Source organism: Gorilla gorilla, chromosome 2, assembly GCF_029281585.2.
Source record: "Gorilla gorilla gorilla isolate KB3781 chromosome 2, NHGRI_mGorGor1-v2.1_pri, whole genome shotgun sequence".
Lineage (NCBI taxonomy): Eukaryota > Metazoa > Chordata > Mammalia > Primates > Hominidae > Gorilla > Gorilla gorilla.
This window is the reverse complement of record NC_086017.1, coordinates 48160995-48182902: the sequence shown is the minus strand read 5'-3', so window position 1 is coordinate 48182902 and position 21908 is coordinate 48160995. Positions and strand designations below refer to the sequence as shown.

General features: G+C 48.6%; 3 protein-coding genes across 3 annotated transcripts in view; 1 reads left to right on the top strand and 2 right to left on the bottom strand.

Annotated features, from left to right (window-relative positions):
• SLC22A14 (solute carrier family 22 member 14) overlaps window positions 1–230 on the bottom strand; it is a 36787-nt gene extending 36557 nt beyond the window's left edge. Inside the window, exon 1 of the mRNA XM_019022947.4 lies at window positions 48–230. The gene's annotated coding sequence lies outside the window, so the exon portion shown is untranslated. The remainder of the gene's footprint in view (window positions 1–47) is intronic.
• LOC129532506 (uncharacterized) overlaps window positions 1–4401 on the top strand; it is a 15764-nt gene extending 11363 nt beyond the window's left edge. Inside the window, exon 3 of the mRNA XM_055382114.2 lies at window positions 4172–4401. Within this exon, the coding sequence (XP_055238089.2) occupies window positions 4172–4401 (230 nt within the window). The remainder of the gene's footprint in view (window positions 1–4171) is intronic.
• Window positions 1046–21908, bottom strand: SLC22A13 (solute carrier family 22 member 13). Its single transcript, XM_004033860.5, has 10 exons — window positions 16388–21908; window positions 8230–8333; window positions 7822–7976; window positions 7423–7591; window positions 7090–7210; window positions 6908–7002; window positions 6484–6698; window positions 6185–6293; window positions 5453–5668; window positions 1046–5207 (listed from the first exon to the last, which is right to left on the bottom strand). The coding sequence occupies exons 1-10, from the start codon at window positions 16763–16765 to the stop codon at window positions 5114–5116; spliced, it is 1656 nt and encodes a 551-aa protein (XP_004033908.3). The 5' UTR covers window positions 16766–21908; the 3' UTR covers window positions 1046–5113.

The following is a 21908-nucleotide window of genomic DNA, read 5'->3' as shown; positions in this document are numbered from 1 at the left end:
CTCCACCTGCCGCAGGAGATGGCCAGATGCCACACCTGAGAACTCACGCTTTCTGGGAGGGCAGCCCGCTCCTTCCACAGATTCCCCACAGCCAAACAGGCCCAGGCAGGCTCCTGTCCACACCTGTGCTGAGAACGCAGCCGCACAATTGCCAGGGGTCATCATAATTTCTACCCTCCACACCCTCCCGGCCCTGCCTCCCTGGAGGCAGGACCGCAAGCCAAAGCTAGGGCCCACCTGACCATAATCCAGGCCCAGCCAGACCCTTGGAAGCAGAACCTTTGAGCTCCACTGGTGTCCAGGAAGTAGTGTCACAATGGGGTGGGGAGGTCCTTGGGGTGGGCTGGGAATGGTGAGGGTCAGCATTCTACTCCAGGGACACAACTGGCCACAGCCTCCAGGGGCAAGGCAGGTCAGGAAAACTGCCACACGAACCCCCCTGCCCCTGTCTTTGTGCAGGCTGTTTCCTCCACACGAGGGCTCCACCTCCACTCTCGGAAATTCTCCTGTCCTTCCAGATATCACTCATTTATCAACTATCCTTCAAGCCTTCCTGAGCCCACAGCTGGAAATGGCTTGGCCCTACCCCACTCACTTCTGCTCTGTCTCTCCGTGACACTCCCCTGCCAACCAGCCTTGGTCAGAGCTGCCGGTATCTGACCCATCTCCCCCATAAGCTAGAAGCCTCCTCTGCCAGATTGCAGGAACAGGGCTTCAAGCTTCATGCTTGGGGTAAGGGAGGCCAAAGTGGCAGGACAGGAAAACCAGCACAGGGCCTGGTACAAGGCAGACCATCCTTGTACCAGTACAGCATGTACTTAGGACCTCAACAAAATTAGAGCATTGCTATGGTTTAATATTTGTCCTCTCCAAAACTCATGTTGAAACTTCATCTCCAGTGTGGTAGCGTGATGGGCCTTTAAGATGTAATTGGGTCATGAGTGTAATCTGTTAATCCATGAATCACCATTCATGGATTAGTAGATTAATGGGTTAATGAGTTATGAGAATGGGACTGGTGACTTTATAACAAGAGGAAGAAAGACAAGCTAGCTTGCTCGGTTCCCTCACCTGTGCCCCCTTGGGAGGCTGCAGAGTTCCCAACAGCAAGAAGGCCCTTACCAGATGTATTCCCTAAACCTTGGACTTCCCAGCCTCCAGAACTGTAAGAAATAAATTTCTTTTCTTTATAAATAACTCAGTTTCAAGCAGTCTGTTATAAGCAACAGAAAATGGACTAACACAGACACTTAAGACACACAAAAAAATTAAAAGAATTTCATATATTTGAAAAAAAATGAAGTATTGATCACAGGGAAACCTACTTACAGCTCTTTTGCAGTTTCCTATGGCTCAATCTTCACTTGTTTGGGGGCAGGGCACTGTAATCTTATTGGTATCTGGGGCATCAGATCCTTCCTCTTTCACCAGACCTCCCTCGGGGTGTCTGCAGGTCACCTCAGTGGTTGGTCCTAGGCCCCTCATCCCCCCTAGAGTTCCCCACTCTTGAGCAGCAGCACTCTGGGGGTCAAAGGGACCAAGCAGACAGCACAGTGAGCACCCAGCAGCCATCAGTGAGACTGAAGAGCAGGGTGGGAGCACCCCTTTGTTTTGGTTTGTTTTGGTTACATAAGATCCCAGAACTCAGCTGGGCATGGTGGCTCACGCCTGTAATCCCAGCACTTTTGGGAGGCTGAGGCAGACGGATCACCTGAGGTCAGGAGTTCAAGACCAGCCTGGCCAGCATGGCAAAACCCTGTCTCTACTAAAAATACAAAAATTAGCCTGGCGCAGTGGCGCACACCTGTAATCCCAGTTACTCGGGAAGCTGAGGCAAGAGAATCGCTTGAACCCAGGAGGCAGAAGTTGCGGCGAGCAGAGAATTGCACCACTGCACTCCAGCCTGGGTGACAAACTGAGACTCCTTTTCAAAAAAAAAAAAAAGATCCCAGAACTCTCTGGGTTGAGAAGAGCCCCAATAACAGCTGAGATGAATTTCCAATCAGCTCAGCAAGATGGAGGTTCATAGGCTAAAGAAACATTCTGTTGCCTGCAGATATGAGTTTACAGAACAAATATTCATACCAGCTACAAATGTTGATTGCCTTTGTTAAAAATTTAGGAGGTCATTTTTGTTTCCCTTGGTTACAGGTTGAGAAAACTAGTAAATATGAGGGTCAAATTGTTTCTAGGCAAAAAGGGGCTTGCTGTTCAATGTGCTAGAAGCCAATATTATGACACTGGGTTTTTGAGAAAAGAAAAGCTTTTAATTATAGGCCGGCCGACACGGAGACAGGAGTCCAGCTTGAATCTGTCTCCCTGGGCTGGTGCTAAGGCAGTGTTTTTATTAGAAAAGATGTCGGGATTCTGAGATTAGCAGGTGATTAGTGGAAGGAAAGAGGAGGTCTGGAAAGTCCTCCAGCATGCGCAGTTCTCTTCAGACACCTCATAGATCACATGGGCAGGTACGGGGGTAGTGAGTATGAAACACGCAGTGGAAATTCAGGCTGTGATGTCAGCAAGCAGGTTCTGCACAGACTCTAGTTGGCCACATTGGTTCCAACCTATTTTAGCCAGCTTTGTTGTCTTACAAGTGGAGGGACTTTCAGCATCTCAGCAAGTTGTTTCTTTGCTTACCTACCATCCTGCAAACTCAAGAATTTCTGTTAGTCATTGGTGTCTTTAACTGTTTGGGGCACAGTTTTGCTTTCACACACCTGGACTAAATGTTTAGGACTGATAGTCACCATTGCCATAACCTTTGAGGAGCAAAATCAAGGAGATACACAACCAGGGTCCAGTGAAGCTGCATATCTTCTCCTTCAGAGTCCCAGAGCCTCAGCAGCCAACCTCCCATTAGGGACTGCTAAAGGACACTTACCCATTCATCAGAGCAAACCACAGGACACTTTTAAATACACACAGAAAAAAAAAATCTTTCTCCCCAACCAACCATAATCCCCCCAAAAAGGAAAGAAAAAGTCTCCAGGGGCCAGGCATGGTGGCTCATGCCTGTAATCCCAATACTTTGGGAGGCCGAGGTGGGTGGATCACGAGTTCAGGAGTTTGAGACCAGCCTGGCCAACTTGGCAAAACCCCATCTCTACCAAAAATACAAAAATTAGCCAGGCTTGGCCGTTCAGGTCTCTTCCTGGGAATGACAATCATTCCGTCTTAAAGGGAGCAAGTGTCCATATCTTAGAGGAGGAAACTGCCTTTAGCTGGGAAATGGCCCTTTCCCCACTTCTATCTGGTTTTCCGCACCCCTTGGCAGTTTCAGCCTGGGAGACACATTGTGCCCAGAAAGACTTGCTAGTATTCCCCAAGAGGATGCCATGAATGGGCACACAGTAGGAAGCTAAACAGAGCTTTTGTCCAGCACTTCAAAGCTGAGAATCGTGAGGAATATCCATGTGTTTGGAAGACAGGTGCTGAACACTTCCATGCTGGGTTTACAGGAAACTGGTCCAGCATCTACGCCCAACCCCGAACCAGCCATGCAGGAGAAGGTGAGCAAGCTGGGGTGCCTGTGAGAAGAGAGACTGAAACCTTCTCCCTAGTGGGAGGTTAGCTGGGGCAAGGCAGGGGCAGTGGCCAGGCAAGCTCTTTTTCTACCTACCATTTGGTGATACAATGATATATGGTGTTCTTGCAGGCTAAGAAGTGCTGAGGAAGGCAGTCCGGCTTGAGGTCTCTTTATGGGCACCCATCTAAGAAGGCCGTCTTTTTTTTTTTTTTTTTTTTTTTTTTTTTTTTTTTGAGACGGAGTCTCTTTCTGTTGCCCAGGTTGGAGTGCAGTGGTGCGATCTTGGCTCACTGCAAACTCCGCCTCCCAGGTTCAAGCGATTCTCCTGCCTCAGCCTCCCAAGTAGCTGGGATTACAGGCATGCACCACCATATAGGGCTAATTTTTGTATTTTTAGTAGAGACAGGGTTTTGCCATGCCAGCCAGGCTGGTCTCAAATTCCTGACCTCAGGTAATCCGCCCGCCTCAGCCTCCCAAAGTGCTGGGATTACAGGCGTGAACCACCACGCCCAGCCAAGAAGGCCATCTTGGTTGGGTCAGGGGCTGCCAGCTGTAGGACAGGTTGTGGGAGCAATGCTGGGTGGGGCTGGAGAAGGGTCCCAAGAGGAGCTGGGAGTGCATTGGGAGAATACTGCTCATTCTAAGGAACAATACCAAGGCCTGAGAGGATCTCTGAGAAGCCCAAGAAGATAGCCCGTGGAAAAGGCAGCTTTCAGAAGCCTGACAAAACACACCAACTGGCATTAGCCAATGTGCACCAGAAAGAACTGCAACTAGCAGCAGCTCGGCGAAAAGACCTCTACTCTTTCCCTCACCCTGCATGGGCCCTAGAAGGTCCAGAAGCAGCTGAGCATGAGCAGGAGGAGGCGGGGTGAGGCGGGGAGCAGAACAAACCTCCTTTCCTTCCCCAAGCTGGTCCCTGAGCCACACATAGGTTAGGCATGAGCTGAGTGTAGGGCCGGGGTTGGGCCATCTTTGAAGTGAACGCAAGGTGGAAGTTTTGATTTAGGCTGAACTGAATCTTCTCTCTGTATGACCCAGTGACCTATGGGGCCATACGTTAGCCAGAGGAATCTGGTCCATCCGCTAGAAGGAATCATAACCTTCCTTTTATCCACAGCATTTTCATCCACCTGCCTGGGCAGAGTCCACAACTTCCCATTTGTTTCCTCTCCCCTCCTGTTCCCACAAATTGGAAAGGGCTTACCTTGTGTTCTGTTCTGAACATCACTGTGTTTTGAGGGCAGGGGACTCCAGATTGAGGAGATCAAGAGAGCCATACCCAATGAAGATTGTTAGAGGACAAGTTAAGTCCAAGACATACCCAAGATCCTAACCCAGACAGAGTATTGGGGGCAGGGCTCTGGAGATGAGAAAGGTGAAGGAGGCCGGGAGGTCCTGTCTCAGATGGTGGTTCCCAGTCTGGGATTGGACTCGGCAGGAGGTGACAGCCATGGGCCAGATTGTGGTGTCCTGCCTCCATAAGCAAGGCTGGTCTTGCCCTGTGTCCCTGTGGGTCCTGGCCATATCCAAGGAGGTGTTTAGGCAGCTCCCTGCTGCTGATGGTCCAGCTCTTAGAGACCTCAATCAGAAGTATGTGCTGCTCACAAAGGCCACTCCCGGGCTGGAAGTTCTTCCCTTGGCCTCTGTTTCCTTCTCTGAGGGCACTGATTTGGAGGACCTAGAGGGCGCAGAAGGCTGTCATTGGCTGCCCAGGAATTGGTCCCATGACAGTGTCCCTCACCACCTCCCTCCTCAAAGTAAGGGGAATATGAACTAAAGCCAGCCAGATGTCTGTGGTTCTGGAGGACCCCATATTAGCCTCTAGGCAACAGTGGACGAGTGATGAGGTGGAGGCCTGGGCATATAGAGTGCGTGGCCAATGTGAGACCCAAGTCGTGGTTTCAGTGCAAGCAAGCAGCTCACCGTGGGTGAGGCCCCAGCTCCAGGTCCTGGAGGGTGTCTTTCAGGCCCTGGCCACGCGTCTCTGGCAGCAGGGTGCACAGCAGGCCGGCCACGATGGGGAGGCTGCCGTAGATGAGCATGGGGAGGGCAGCGTGGTACTCTCCCAGCAGGATCACAAGTGGTGTGAGGATGCCCCCGATCCGTGAGAAGATGCCCACCAGCCCCATGCCTGTCTGCCTGGGGGAAGACCACCGCAAGCTAAGTAGACCTGGGCCCAACTCTGGGCCTCAGCTTCACCCTAGTATATTTCCTCGGGAGAGTCCAGACCTCAAAGGTCTGCAGGGTCTCCAGCCTTACCCAGCCCATCCAGCGTTCCTGCTCTCTGCTCCTGCCTCCAACCCTGCTCCCTGCCTGCTACACCCCTGCTCGCCTGTCAAGTCTCAGGTCGGAGGCTGCACATCCTTACCACTCTTCCACCCCAAGTGCTCCTTCTCTGTGGCCATTCATTCTTAGATGTGTCCCATATTCCTGTCCTGACCGCCAGGGCATGGCCTACTTGCCTGTCTGTCCTCCACCATTCTGGGGACAACTTGAGGGCTTGGGCTAGATTTCTAGTTGTCCTGGACCCCGCCCAGCACTGCTGCCCCAGAGCCAGCCCTGTCAGCTATTTGTGGAATGGGGTGAGGGCCGAGGAGGGACAGCCAAATCAGCGTCTCAGTAGCAGAGGAGCAGGAGTCACACTGCAGCTCTTACCGGAGGATGGTGGGGAAAAGCTCGGCAGAGTACACATAGGAGATGGTAAAGGCAGCAGCTGTGGCCATCTTCCCCACCACAGCCAGCATGGTGACCACCACGGGCAGATCTGGCAGAGGGTAGACAGCCCCATCACCTGGGCCCTGATGCCGGCCCCATCCACTGAAACTCCCCACCCCTTCTGTACCCAAACCCCAGGGAAGCCTTTACTCCTGGAAGCAGAACAATGGCCACTGGTCTAGCCCCTGGCAGCCGGTGGGTGAGGGGGCATGAGGGTGAGGGATAGCCAGCCCTGGTACCTGCTGGGATGAAGATGATGATGATACACATAAGGCCACCCAAGACCAAGGTCCCCAACTGGCTCCACTTGCGGCCAAACCACTGCATCATGAAGATGCTGGAACAGCGGGCAGGCACCTCAACAGCTCCAAAGATGAGCTGCGTCAGATAGACGTCCAGGCCGAAGTCCCCCACTTGGAGGCTCAGGCCGTAGTACCCCAGACTGTCCACAAACCTACAAGGTAATGAAGGGTTCCTGTCACTGCTGGGTGACGAGACACCACCCAGAGGGAGAGCCTGCCTTGGTCAGCAGTCACAGCAGGGGACACTGGCACAAGCAGGGAGAGACCATCCCAGCCAAACAGCCACCAGCCCACCCCTCTGCCAACACACACCAGGGAGGCTGCAGCCCTGTGGTTCTGTCCTCGGGTTCTGGGCACTCACCAGACACAGAAGATAATCAGGGTCACCTTCCGGAGCTGGGGGTGTCTGAACAGATCCAGGGCATTCCCTGAGGGGCCTGTCTTCTCTGGGACCAGCTGGGAGGAAGAAGCAGAGTGAGAAGCCAGGCAGGAAGATCCGTGTGGGTCTGATTCTGGGCCTGGGCCTGGGCCTGCTGGAAGTACCTGGTTCATGAGCTCCGGGGAGAGCTTCCGCCTATTGACCGAGGCCGCCTTCTGGATCAGTTGTATCGCCTCGTCCATCCTCCCATGGGTCAGGAGCCAACGTGCAGATTCTGGCAGAGCCCTGTGGGTCAGCAACGGCTATGACCTTGGGGCCTGGAGTCCTAGGGAGCTTTCCGGCTTGTTCCAGTGTAAACTGAACCCCACACCCAGCTGTGACACGCTCCCTCTCCCAGACTCACCTCTGACTGTCCTATGAACATGGGTGCTGCACTCCAACCCCACCACAACACAACTAACCTGGGGGGGCTTGCTCCTGGCATGTATTTTCCTCACCAGAAGTAGAAGAAGAGCAGTAAGCCAGGCGCAGTGCCGGTGATCTGAAGGAGCCTCCAGTTGCGGAAACCGTAGGCGAGTCCCGCAAGCACCATCTGCCCGAGGGAGAAGTTGCACTGGGCCAGGACCACGGCCTGCGTCCTCCATGAGGGCCCCACCCATTCTGTCACTGTGGCAATGGAGAGGTTGAGACAGGGCTAATCCCTGCCATTCACTCCCCATTACTCCTAGATGCCACCCTGTGGGGGCTGGGCCTCAGTGCCAACACAGGAAGCACCAGTGCGACCACTTCAGATGTGGGGTACCTGAAAAGACCTCCACAGGCCGTTTGGGGCTGTAGCCCTCCCAGGCCCCTGGGCCTCACCCTATGGCTGAAGGCTCCAGGGCCCAGACACTCACGTAGGGTGACATTGCTGAAGCTAAGTCCAGCGACGGCAGTAGCCACAGCAAAGCGCAGGGCCATGTAGAGCTCAAAGCTGGGCACAAAGGCTGTGGCCAGGCCGATGAGGGTGAAGAGGAGCAGCTGCGCCAGGATCGTGGCCTTGCGGCCAATCCTGAGGAAACAGGGCAGGTCTGTGGGGAGGGTCCCTCCTGGAAGGCATCTGAGGAGAAGGCCGCAAGGGGGCCCAGCCCTGTCCTGGGGTCTCTGTCTGAGGGAGGAGACAGGGCCCTTCCCTGAGCCCCATTTGAGGGTAGGGGGAAGAGGGCCTCGCCTAAAGGCCAGTGTAAGGGGCATAAGGGGGACTTGGGCCTGTGCCAGAGCTGACGAGCTTGCTAGGCAGGGAGTGGGCAGGGCAAGGTTCTTACCGGTCGCAGAGGGGCCCAAACATGAGGGTGCCAACAAGGAGCCCAGCCATGAACACTGACTGTGTGGTGTCCTTCAGGTGCTTCCGATCACAAACCAGGTTGAACTGAGGGAGACACAGGCAGATGTGAGTCCAGAGGCTGCACGGAGGGCAAGCCCTACACCACCTGGCCCACTACAAACCCTTCAGGGCAGGAGCTCATGGTTCCCAAACTGTGTACTGAGGCACTCCAGGGCACCATGGTGAACTCACTGAGCATGGCAGGGCATTTCAGGTTTTAAAGGGAAATACAAGTTGACATCTCTCTGATATCACACAAATTACTAGCTCAGGATAGTTCACACTTTCAACGTGAGACCACACTACTTTCCTTCCAATGACATCATATCTATGTGAAATCTGACATCATATCTATAGGAAAGTGCTTTTGGCAGTTGCTGTGAAAGCAAATGCCACATGAAAATCAATGTGGAAGAGAAAGTGAGGGAGGTAGTGTTTAAGGACTGAGAAGTTGTACAATGCCCAGTAAGTGCATACATCCTATCAGTAAGTTATTGTATTTAAGAATAACATTAAAATATTTTTTCTGTCAACTTATGCATTTATTCCAAAAAATAACTACTAAGTTGTTAGGACATAAACACTTGTTTGAACTTAATGACTTAATACATAGAGCTGTTAGGCATTTCTTTTGGCCTGGAGATGCCATGTAAAATTATTGACACACTAAGGATGCAAATTTTGGGACCCTGTGACAAATCATTAATTGCTGCTTCTTAACAAATGGGGCTGCTTCTCCATAGCCAGGGCACCCCTGGGACACACTTGGGTCTCTCCATGTTTTTCTACCTGGCTGCAAAATCCCCCTGAAGTACCCACCATTCACAGGCAATCAGAATCCTAAGGAGCCATCACACATGCCTTGAGGAAGGCGATTAGGAGAGAGGAACACACACACACGTACACACGCACACACAGAGGGAGGGAGGGAGAGAATGAGAGAATGTGCAGGTGTGAGACAGAGAAAGAGAGAGACACAGAGAATGCTAATCCACCCAAACCTACAGAGAGAATCCTACAGCCTGAGAAACCAAGAGGAGAAGATATTTGGGTCCATACCACTCTGTACACACGTCTACTGTATGTGCACTTGACTCACTTGACTGACCCCCACCCCATGGGGTTTGTGGGCCCCTTAGGGAGTCCTGCCATGCCTCTTGAACACAGCCCAGTTCCACACACAAATGTTTGTTGGGGAACCGTCATGTGAGCTCTCCTCCAGCTTCCCAGCAGCAACCACTGAGCACTCACCCTGTGCTGGGTGCTTGCTAAACACTTTACATGCATGATCTCACAGAATTCTAATAATAATCCTTCACTTATTATCAACTTCCCGAGAAAGGAAAGTTTAAGCAGCTAACCCTTGGTCCTACAGCTGGATGGCAGCTGGTAGAGTTGAGACATCTCTCTTGCCCTAGACAGGGAATGAATCTGAGTGAAGGCTAAGAGGATGTCTGCTGAATGAATGAATAAATGAAGACATAAACTAATGCCTACAGCTAGCTAATTAACCAATCACCATCAGTTAAATAACTTTTAGCAAGAAATTAACCAGTCCAGGAGTTACCATTGTGCTCATACTTCTGTTCTTAAGGACAACTGTTAATTTTCAAGAACTTTCAACATGTATCAAGTGATGAACTGATTGCCCCTGGGAATGAAGTAGGGAAGGACAGGGGACTTGAAATTGTTGCTCCAGCCAGTTCTATCCTGTTTGGTTTTTGTCTAGCAGTCACAGATTGCCTTTGTAGTAAGATGGCATTTAAAATAACTAATAATAAAGGCCTACTGTTCCCAGGCTCAGGAGTCAGAATTGAGTGGCTTTGTGTGACGTTGAGCCTGTTAGCCCATCTATCTGTGTCTTGGTTTCCCACTACAAAATGTGAATAAAATATGCTATATAGTATCACCTGATATAATGAAAGGAACTAACATTTGTAACATGGTTAGCTCAGTGGCTATATCACACGAAGCTCTCAGCACCTGTTATGTAGGGTGAGGCTGTGCTGGCCTCTGTGCTCACAAAGCTCTCACCTGGTGGCAGACAGCTCAGACACAAGGGGGTGAAGTGCCCTGTGGGCATGAGCACCAAGCCTTGGAGTCTTCTAAGGCTGGCACCCCTGGTCAACAGCCACCATTCACTACCTCTCTTCAGTTTATATACCTGCTATGACATTAAATCCTCATTCTAACCCCATAATGGCTTATCATTCCCTTTGTGCAGCAGCAGAGACTGAGGCTTGGAGAGGCACCGAGATATGCCTGAGCTCTCATGGTGTTGTCATGTTGCAGGTGGTAGAGATGAAGAGGGCTCCAACTTGGGATGCCAGTCATCCTCCCCAGCCCCAACACCCACAGTGGATGGTTCTGTCTGCAGCCTGCCATGGTGGTCTGCAGAATCCCACCCTCATTTCTTGGCGTATACCCCATCCCGGATCCCTCCCATATTCCAAAACCTTCAACAACTCCCTTTGGTCTCTAGGAGGAAGCCCAAATTCCTTAGCACTATATCTAAGGCCCTTGAAGAGCTAGCTGTTGCCTATTTCCCAGTCTCTTTTGCCATGTCAGCATTCCTAAATATGCCAGGCATTTTCATGCCTCCACACCCCAGAAATGGTTGTTCTTTCTGCTTCCCCTTCTCTCCTATTCCTACTTCTTTGGTCGCTGGACAGATCACATGATTGTTGCTATTCATTGATGGTCTTCCCACCTTCCCATTCCAAGGTCCACGTAGACAGGGGAGTCATTTTTTTTTTTTTTTTTTTTTTGAGAAAGCGTCTCCCCAGGCTGGAGTGCAGTGGCATGAATACGGCTTACTACTAGCTCAAACGATTGTCCCACTTCAGCCCCTGGAGTAGCTGAGACTATAGGCATGTGCCACCATGCCTGGCTGATTTTATTTTTTGTAGAGATGAGGTCTCACTACATTGCCCAGGCTTGTCTTGAACTCTTGGGCTCAAGTGATCCTCCTGCCTCAGCCTCCCAAAGTGTTGGGATTATAGGCACGAGCCACTGCACCCAGCCCATTTTTTTTTCTTTTACCAAGGGTGGACGCCCAGGAAATGTAGGCTGAAAAGGAGAAACATATTCTGACCTTCAAGAGCACACAGCCTATATGGAAATATACTTTTCTCTTTTCAAATTAGTATTGTTTGCATTTAAGTTTAAATATGAAGTCACCATTTATAATAAAGAAGCTTAGGTGTCAGCTCAGAGAGGGTCCTCTGGGTCAATGGGCAGAACCCTTCTTCATAGATGAAAACCAGAGATAGAAGATCACACAAAGCCGGCTGCACTCTGGAACCGAGCTTGGGATTAGCATGTGGTGCAGGGCACAAAGCATTCATTTCCTTGGAAGTCACAGTCTTTGGAAGAGTTGGGGTGAGGAGAGCATGTTAGGGTAGAGTGAGAGGCCCAAGTTCCAACCGCAATGCCAGCACTGTCTAGGAGAGAGGTCCTGAGTGCCGCCATGCCCCAGGGAGAAGCTGAGGTCAACATCGAGTTTGAAATATTTAAAGTAAATACAAAACTATTTCAGCAATGCAGACCATTAAGTGTGCTGTTGTAAGCAATGATGCCATTGGTAAAACATACCGATATCCTACACAACAAACAAATTTACATCTGAAAATGTACCAACTATTTCTAACAACTATGTGGTCACGGTTATGGTTGGTGGAGAGCCATATGCTCTTGGACTTTTTGACACTTCTGGGCAAGAGGGTTATAAAATATTGCAATTGCTAAGTATCCACAAACAGATATATTTCTAGTCAGTTTTTCAGTGGTATCTCCATCCTCATTCAAAAATGTGAAAGAAAAGTGGGTGCCTGTGATAACTCACCACTATCCAAAGATTCCTTTCTTGCTTGTCGAGACCCAAATTCATCTCAGAGAATGATCCCTCTACTCTTGTAAAACTTGCCAAGAACAAAAAACAGAAGCCTATCACTCCAGACTGGCCTTGGACTGGAAGGCTGTTGAGTATGCAGAGCATTCTGCACTCACAGAGAAGGGCCTAAAGAATGCAGTTAACCGAACTAGAAATACCATTCGACCCAGCCATCCCATTACTGGGTATATACCCAAAGGACTATAAATCATGCTGCTATAAAGACACATGCACACGTATGTTTACTGTGGCACTATTCACAATAGCAAAGACTTGGAACCAACCCAAATGTCCAACAATGATAGACTGGATTAAGAAAATGTGGCACATATACACCATGGAATACTATGCAGCCATAAAAAATGATGAGTTCATGTCCTTTGTAGGGACATGGATGAAACTGGAAATCATCATTCTCAGTAAACTATCGCAAGAACAAAAAACCAAACGCCGTATATTCTCACTTATAGGTGGGAATTGAACAATGAGAACACATGGACACAGGAAGGGGAACATCACACTCTGGGGACTGTTGTGGGGTGGGGGGGAGGGGGGAGGGGATAGTTTTAGGAGATATACCTAATGCTAAATGATGAGTTAATGGGTGCAGCACACCAGTATGGCACATGTATACATATGTAACTAACCTGCACATGGTGCACATGTACCCTAAAACTTAAAGTATAATAAAATAAAATAAAATAAAATAAAATAAAATAAAATAAAATAAAATAAAATAAAATAAAATAAAAAAAGAATGCAGTTAACCAAGCCTCCAGAGCCAAAGAAGAGAGAGCCTCAGGCATGTGCTGCTGTGAACATCTCTCCAAAGCCCTTTCAGCTCAGCTTTTGTCACCATCACACTAAAAGCAAGGTTTAATTCAAACTAAGAATTAAAAATTAGGCCAGGTGCGGTGGCTCACACCTGTAATCCCAGCACTTTGGGAGGCTGAGGCGGGTGGATCACCTGAGGTCAAGAGTTCGAGACCACTCTGGCCAACATGGTGAAACCCCATCTCTACTAAAAATACAAAAATTAGCCGGGCATGGTGGTGCATGCCTGTAGTCCCAGCTACTTGATAGGCTGAGGTCAGAGAATCACTTGAACCCAGGAGGTGGAGGTTGCAGTGAGCCCAGATCTCGCCACTGCACTCCAGCCTGGGTGACAGAGCAAGACCCTGTCTCAAAAAAAAAAAAAAAATTGAAGTTCATTCTCTGCAATAATGACAAATGCCTAATCCTACCAACATATACTCTTGCAAGACAAGGCTCATAGGTATGGTTCCCCTTCCCCATCCTAATACTAGTTACTTTTGAATCATTGTTTATTGTCAGAAAACTGATCGGTACTCGTTTGTTTTGTTGCTTCAAAAAATTTTTTTGTTTGCTTAAAAGCAAGGCATGCTTATGATGACTCTCTAGTACACTAATGCTAATTGTTAAGCTGTTCCTTGGTTCCCCTCGAGAGTAACATGGGACATCTTAATGCTTTTTTTTTTTTTTTTTTTTTGCGGGTGTTTGTGTGTGAGGAGTTTATTTTTTAGTCTTTTAAAAAATTTATTAACCAGTGGACAGTCCTTAAAGGGAGGAGGACAGATTGATTCCACATTCCACTTCCTAGATCTAGTTTAGAAAACACATTCCCCATCTGCCTCATTTCATAACACAGTCCTTTCTGAAAGCTGCCTTTTCTCTCCACCCTTGGGTGTTTGATGAAACTCACTAATGTGGGTGGAGTCTGTCTTGCCCTTCCTCATTTCTTGCCCTATATACGTGACTGCAACTTTTGAGAAAATTTGCTATTTGCTGATTTATTTTTCGAAGTTAATTTCCAACTTCTTTCACTGACAAATGAAGAGAAGTATGCACCTTCTGAAATACACTAAATGGAGTGAGTTCATAATCTGAAAGTCTTTCCTGTCATTCTCTCATATGCTTAGCATAAATGTGCAGCTTAAGAGTGTGTGACATGGTGTTCCTAGAACACAGCTGAAGACCCAGCATGTAGAAGAAATGTGAGGGTGATGCTATGTATAAGATAGATGTCTATGAAATGATAACACCCTCTTTCAAGTTATGGAGGTCTGCTTCATCGAGGAGCTGAGGTTGGAGAAGGGGCGGGGAGAACACTTAAGAACATGGGAACCAGTCAAGGGACTCCCCTTGTTTCTGTTTTGTGTTTGAGGAACCTTCCAACGGCCAATGGAGGCTCTCTAGTTTAACAGATGTCATGAATGAAGACTCTTCCTAAGTGTTAACAGGGATGTTATCGGCTTATTTTGCAGTTCCCAATTGCTAAAAATGTTTAGGTAATTTTTCCCACCTTCCACAAATCCTAATTATTACCTTAGCGTTAACCAATGCTTTCTCACATGATAATTCTTTGTGTATGCATTCTTTTCAGATGTGTCAAACAAACACCAAAGAACAGAGGTCCCAAATCCTTGAAAACATCCATCTAATTCCTATACCCCTGCCCCTCCACCCTGACCCCATTGCAGGCACACCCACTGCTCCCCAGACATCCTGCCTGCTTCCTGCTGCCAGGCCTTTCCTGTGCTATTCTTATTCTCTGCCTGCAAAGGCCTTCCCCTCTTCTCTAGCAACATTTTTCTAGTATCTTGGTGCCCCAGTTCACACATACCACCTCCTTCAGAAAGTTGCCTGCCCATTCCCCCGAACCAGGAGGAAGCAAATTCTGGGCCTTAGAACCCGCCCAGCCCTTTATTCCTCTGCAAGGGGCCCAGACCTTTCCTGACCACTAGAGGAACAAAGTACCTTTCCCCCCTGACTTCCCCGCACAGTTAATCCTCAGGGGCCTTTGGCTGAATACGGTTGCATGAACAGTCCAGCATGGGGTGTGAAGAAGGCCTAGAGTAGTCTGTGAGCAATCTGGAAGGTTTTCTGGGCTTTGAGAATGATGATATTTGGCCAGAGGGGCAGAGAGTTTAACACATACAGGCATATCACAACACGTTAGGGCTGGTGAAGGCTGGGACCGGCCATGGATGTGATGCTGGGGAGATGATGGAGAGGACAGTAAGGGTCAGAAGGGGCTAAGCTGGCCAGCCTCAGAGCCTGGGAGCATGCATAGGCTCCCTAGAGCTCCCTGTGGGGTGGGGTGGGGTGGGGTGGGGGAGAGTTGGGAGAAGGACAGGCAGGACATATCCGCAGGCTGCCAGGCTTCTGGGAGCAGTTTTATGGTCACACATTAAAAAGTGAAAGTTAAGCTTTGGTTAACACATTGGTCTCTGACAACCTCTAAAAATAAATAATTTTTCAGCCATGGGGTGGGGGAGAAGTGAATGTTTAATCCCAGATTTTCCACGATAAAGAAGATGAGAATTATACAGATCCCCTCAAGCACCCATGCCCCTCAGGTTTCTGGACTATCTGTGCTGCCTCCCAGTCCTGTGGGAATCCAGACAGCAGGTATCTGGCATGAGAGCCCCAGCTCCATGATCAACTCACTGCATTGCCCTGGCTAAGCCATATCCTCATTCTATGCCTCAACCCCAACATCTGGGAAGCAACAGAGTGGGACTGGATGCTTTCAGAGGGCCCTTCTTGCTCGGAGGTGGCTAGGATGGGAACTTTTCTGCCTGCGTCTCTCCTAAAAGAATGAAGTTAGCAAGAATGAACGCTTAGTTATCCACAGGACAAGTCCTAGAGTCCTGGATGTTCTCCAGCGTCCCAAGCGCAGGCTGGCAGAGACCTAGAGAGAAAAGCTGAAAGTTTTGAAGCCCAGCAAGCAGGAAGGCAGTGAAATGGACAGGGAAAGGGATGGCATTAGAGGGTTAGGAAAATAGGAACATAGGCAGACATGCAGGGGTAGACTGAAAGACAAAGAGAACTGGACAGACAGATGAGCACACTGGGTAGAGAGAAAGGCACAAAGATAGGAAAAGAGGAGAGGACACCAACTGGGTAGATAGCCAGAGAGACAAGGAAAGACAGGGACGACAGAAGGATGGGCAAAAAATGGACAGATGGGCAGACAGACTGGACAGAGAAGATGACAGACAGATGGGTCAATAGGCAGAGGACAAAGAGGAAAATGAGATTGACAAAATGAAAAACATATGTGCCCATGGTTGACCATATGGGCATGGGGCAGATACAGAGCCAGTGACTGAGGGCAAAGAGTCAGGCACAAGACCTGACAGACCCACAACTGGTGGAGAGACCAGCAAAAGGACAAGCCTACCTCATTCTTTAGGGATGGGAGCCTGTTCTCAGGATATTCCCAGCCCATATCACAAGGCTGCGTCTCATTGAAGCGGTGGCTGAGGATGTCCTGCAGGCTGGCATTGGCGGGGGGTGGCCGGAACATGAGGCAGGGCTCTGGGTGGCCTGCAGTGTCCAGGGGCACGCTCAGTACCAGCTGTTCAGCAGCACTCAGGTTGAAAGTGTGGTTCTTCACCCAGGCCACTGCACAGTGGTGGGGCTCATCTAGGACCATAAAGACATGGGCAAAAAAGTAGAAGGGAGACAGGAAGTTGAGAACACACAGCAGGATCAATAGCTGTATCTGGAAGCGACCAAAGTCACCTATTTCAGCCAGGACCTGGACAAATTGAGCCATGTATGCCAGTCACTACCTCCTCAGCCTGGGGACACTAGGGTAGCTCTGTAGCTTGGCTCTGGGAACTTGCTCCTCTGGGCAGTGGTGATAGCTGCATTAATGTTTAATCCAGCCTTGCCCTGCTCCACCTGTCACTCCTCAGCCCCCTAGGTGTGACTTGGGAAGGGTAGAATATGATGAAAAAATAGTCCACATGGATGAAGTTGGAAACAATCATCCTCAGCAAACTAACACAGAAACAGAAAACCAAACACCGCATGTTCTCACTCAGAAGTGGGAGTTGAAGAATGAGAACACATGGACACAGGGAGGGGAACATCACATACCAGGGCCTGTCAGGGGGTGGGGGACAAGGGGAGGGAGAGCATTAGGACAAATATCTAATGCATGTGAGGCTTAAAACCTAGATGATGGGTTGATAGGTGCAGCAAAACACCATGGCACATGTATACCTATGTAACAAACCTGCATGTTCTGCACATGTATCCCAGAACTTAAACTAAAATAAAAAAAATAGAAAAATAAATAGTTCACTCCAGCTTATAACATCTGAGGATGTTTTATTAACTGTGTAAAAGATACAGTCATCACAAGAGGAACCAAGAGGACCTTGTCAGGCCCAGCACACAGGAGTGAGCTTAGCCAAATGTTAAGATGGCTTACAGCAGCCAGCCAGCCCGCACCACCTCTAATTGCAATATCCTAAACAATTCACACTCAACTCAAATGAGACAGGTAGATGGGTCAACCAATAGGCGAGGTAAAACCGCTACAGTAAAACCCTGAGAGTAGTTGCAGCACTCAGAGGGACACAGAATTCCCTTCTAGGGACAGCCCATACTAGGCAGCATGGATAAGCAGGAGAGCAACAAGCACTCAGCCTGCAGATAAACTTTGCCAGCAGCCCAATCTGGCCTCTTGATCCTGATGATTTTTCTCTCCTGTGGGTGTCTGGTATGTGGTGATATGCAATACCTGCCAATCCTAGGAAGCAGCATGCAGGGCAGGAGCCCCACCAAAAGCACAAGTGCACTGTCTTTTCAACATCAAAGACAAACCAAGAATACAGAGCAATGACAGAGCTGCATTTTGAGCTCTACTTTAATCAAGAAGGAAACTATTAACACACTCTAAAGATGAAAACAAATGCAAGTACCCCAGCCTCCCTGAGCAATGTCAGTGACAATGAACACAAGACAAAGTATGCCTCCACCACAGCCCACACACACACCAGGTGCATACACATATTCATGTCTGCTTGTATATGCATAAGAAACCATTTTCATGTTCTCAATTTTGAACTATTTTAAGGCATGAGCAGAGGAACATCGCTGAAGGGAATGCAAGGAAGCAAGGTTGTGCAGGGCAGCCCTGGCCACCTGACTGGCACAGCTGTTGGTAGCCTGTTAATCAGTCAGCCTGCAGTACAGGTCAAGGCAGGGCAGACAGTGGAGGGCAGAAGCAAGGCCTGACATGCTGCTCAGGGAGCATGCTTTGCTCTTTGCCCCACCCCAACCTCTCCCACCAGGATCACCACTGTCCCCAGCTCTTTTTTCCTTCACTTAGCTTCCTTGAGTGTTCTTATTCTCAGCATTGTCTTTACTGAATTGCCAAGAAAACAATTGCTACCAGTCACCTCTGCCTAGTCTGGTATTCCTCTTATGGGGAAGAACTGAGATGGAGACATAAGCCTTGTCCTCTGCCCTCATCATCTCCTCACTCCAGTCAGAAAAGGAATTTTTGCTTTGTTTGGCTCCAAGCAACCAAGAGAGCTAGAGCTGGGAGGTAGGAAACTTGAGCTGTGCCACTGATTCACCCTGAGAATCTGTTCCTGGCTCTGGCCCTCAATTGCCCCATCTAGGTAAAGGATGGTCTCTAAAGATTCTTCCACTTCTTGGTGTACAATTCTAAAATAGAGAAAGACAGAATGATTAGCAGACTCCTGACAAGAGTGAGGCCTGATCAAAGATCTCCCTAGAGTCAGTCTCCAGCTGAACTATGATCCCCAAACCTTGGAACTGAGGCACCGAATGTCACTGGTCTCACATTATCTCTACATTCCCCAAATCCTGATGTTTTGGTTTACTTCTTTCTCCTCTTAACTTTGTCCTCCCTTCCTCCCCACCACATCCTGTAAAGACTGCCAAAGGCTCTCTGCAATGCTTCAAGGCCCATGACCAGGTATCCTCTTTGAAGCTGTCTTCCTCATCTTCCTCTTTGTACCTGCCTTCATTCAAGGCCACAACTAAGACCAAAGAGGGGTGTAACAAGAGTTTTCTAACCAGCCGAGCAGTTTTTAGTGGAATGAATACACTCTCCATATGGGAAGTATCAGGAAGATCACCGGCAACCATGTCCAGGGAGCGTAGGGACATGTCCGTGTGTGGGGTGGAGGGAGAGGGAAGTATTCCTCAAAGATCCCCTGCAGGGATGGACTAGATGGCATCTCAAATCTCTTTCAATTTTGCAATTTAATGATTCTATTAAATAAAAACTTGTGGTAAGACTTCTGGTTTCTGGTCTGGCACATAAGGAGCTTGGAAGTTGCTACTCCTTTTTAACAAGTAAAATTGTTGAACAAACTGAAAAATGAGTAACTTCTTAGATCTGTCAGAGAAGTGAAGTCACAGGGTACAAGACTGCCCCAAAAGTTAGAGACACACAGGTGAATACAGAGAATTACAATTGAGGTCAGGCGCAGTGGCTCATGCTTGTAATCCCAGGACTTTGTGAGGCCAAGTGGGTAAGATCACTTGAGGTCAGGAGCTCGAGACCAGGCTGGCCAACATGGTGAAACCCTGCCTCTACTAAAAATACAAAAATTAGCTGGGCGTGGTGACACATACCTGTAATCCCAGCTATTCAGGAGGCTGAGGTTCAAGAATTGCTTGAACCTGGGAGGCAGAGGTTGCTGTGAGCCAAGATCACACCACTGCTCCAGCCTGGGCAACAGACCGAGACTTTGTCTCAAAAAAAAAAAAAAAAAAAAAAATGGAGAGAGAGAATTACAATTTACTGGACCAGAAATCCACAAGAAACCTTTGCAGGAACCAGTACCAGGATAAGAAAACCTGAACTTTAACTGACAAATTGCTGAAGACTCAATGTAGATTACTCTGAGAGTTAAGAACTCCAGAGAAAGGCCTCCATATTTCTGTGGCTTTTACTTCCAAGAGCTCTACTGGGTTCACACAGTGAATATCAAAGAAAAATTATCTTACGCTTCCAGCAGGGAGAGGCAAGTAACCATTTGAAATAAGCCAGAGTGTTCTGTTTTTTTTTTTTTTTTTGAGATGGAGTCTCGCACTGTCTCCTGGACTGGAGTGCAATGGCACAATCTCGGCTCACTGCAACCTCCGTCCCCACCGGGTTCAAGCAATTCTCCTGCCTCAGCCTCTCGAGTAGCTGGGATTACAGGTGCCTGCCACCATGCCCAGCTAATTTTTTGTATTTTTAGTAGAGACGGTGTTTCACTATGTTGGCCAGGCTGGTCTTGTCCTGACCTTGTGATCCACCCACCCCGGCTTCCCAAAGTGCTAGGATTACAGGCATGAGCCACTGTGCCCAGCCCAGAGTATTCTGTTCTTAACAAGGCTTGCCCTATATCAGACCCTATCCTACCTGGGGGAAGAGAAAGACCCAACTCAAGCCTGCTCTAGCCATCCTGTCCCACTTAATAGAGGGTGGGAGACTGAGAAGCACTTGTAACGTTCACAATGCAGAGACACAGGCTCACTAAAAGACCGAGACCTAATCGCAGGACCATAGACTGCTTTCCCTCTCCCCATACTTTACCACATCATTAAAGACCTATTTACTTGGAATTCCCTTTACCCAGTACACATCATGTCCAGCTTTCAACAAAAGATTACAAGGCATACTAAAAGGCAAAAACACAGTTTGAAGAGACACAGCAGAGATCAGAACCAGACTTAAATCTAGCAGTGTTTTTGGAGCAGTGTTTTGCCCTGTGACTTCATGTCTTTGACAGATCTAAGAAGAGTTATTCATGTTGGAATTACCAGACTAGGAATTTAAAGCAACTATGATTAAAATGCTCTTAGGAAAAACTCAATTTTTCCTCTGCTCTCACACCAACACAATAATTAAAAACAAAGACTTCTGTGACCCCCAAATATGTGGGAATTTCTCCCCACCAGTTGGCAACCAATCAATTCTGTAGCCAACACCAGCTGGGTTTCTTCCAATTCAATTCCAACACTATGTACTTGGAGATAGCACCAGACTCCACAAGTTGAAGGCTAGGTCTCCAAGACTGGCATTCCCACTTTCAAACACCAGTCGCAAGTCTGGGCCTCTGGAACTTCTGACAGACCCGCCTTAAGTTGGGGTTCCCCTGACACCTCTTTGGGTTAATTTGCTAGAGCAGCTCACAGAACTCAAGGAAATGCTTATGTTTACCAATTTATTATAAACAATATTTAAAAGGATAGAAATAAACAACTAGATGAAGAGATACATAGGGTGAGGTCTGAAAGAGTCCCAAGCACAGGAACTTCTGTCCTTGTGGAATTGGGTTGCACCACCCTCCCAGCATGTAGACTTTTTTTTAAAGACAGGATCTTGCTGTATTGCCCAGGCTGGAGTGCAGTGCACAATCATAGTTCATTGCAGCTTCAGATTCCTGGGCTCCAGTGATCCTCCCACCTCTGCTTCCTGAGGTCGCTGGGATTACAAGTGTGTGCTACTGCACCTAGCTTCCAGCACATGGATGAATTCTTATTCACCTTCCTTGTCACCCTCCATGTGTTCAGCTCCCTAGAAACCCCCAGTCCTGTCCTCTTGGGCTTTTTTGTGGAGACTTCATTCGATAGGCATGATATGAATAGAAGCATGGACAACCATGTCAAAACGTGATTGTACAAAAAGGGTATGATCTAAACCCAGCAAGGCCTGTCCAGATTCTTTTTGACCACTCTGTGTAGCATTCCTTCTTCCAGTATATAGGGCAGGTCCCCCTCTGGAATGAGGACCTTTTATGACCCACAATCAGATTAGAGTCCTGCCTTGGGCAGAGAAAAGGAGGCTGGAGAAGGTAAGAAAGAGAGATTCTGTTTACTATAACTAGGGTTTATGGGAGTTATGAGCCAGGAACCATGGACAACACACACACACACACACA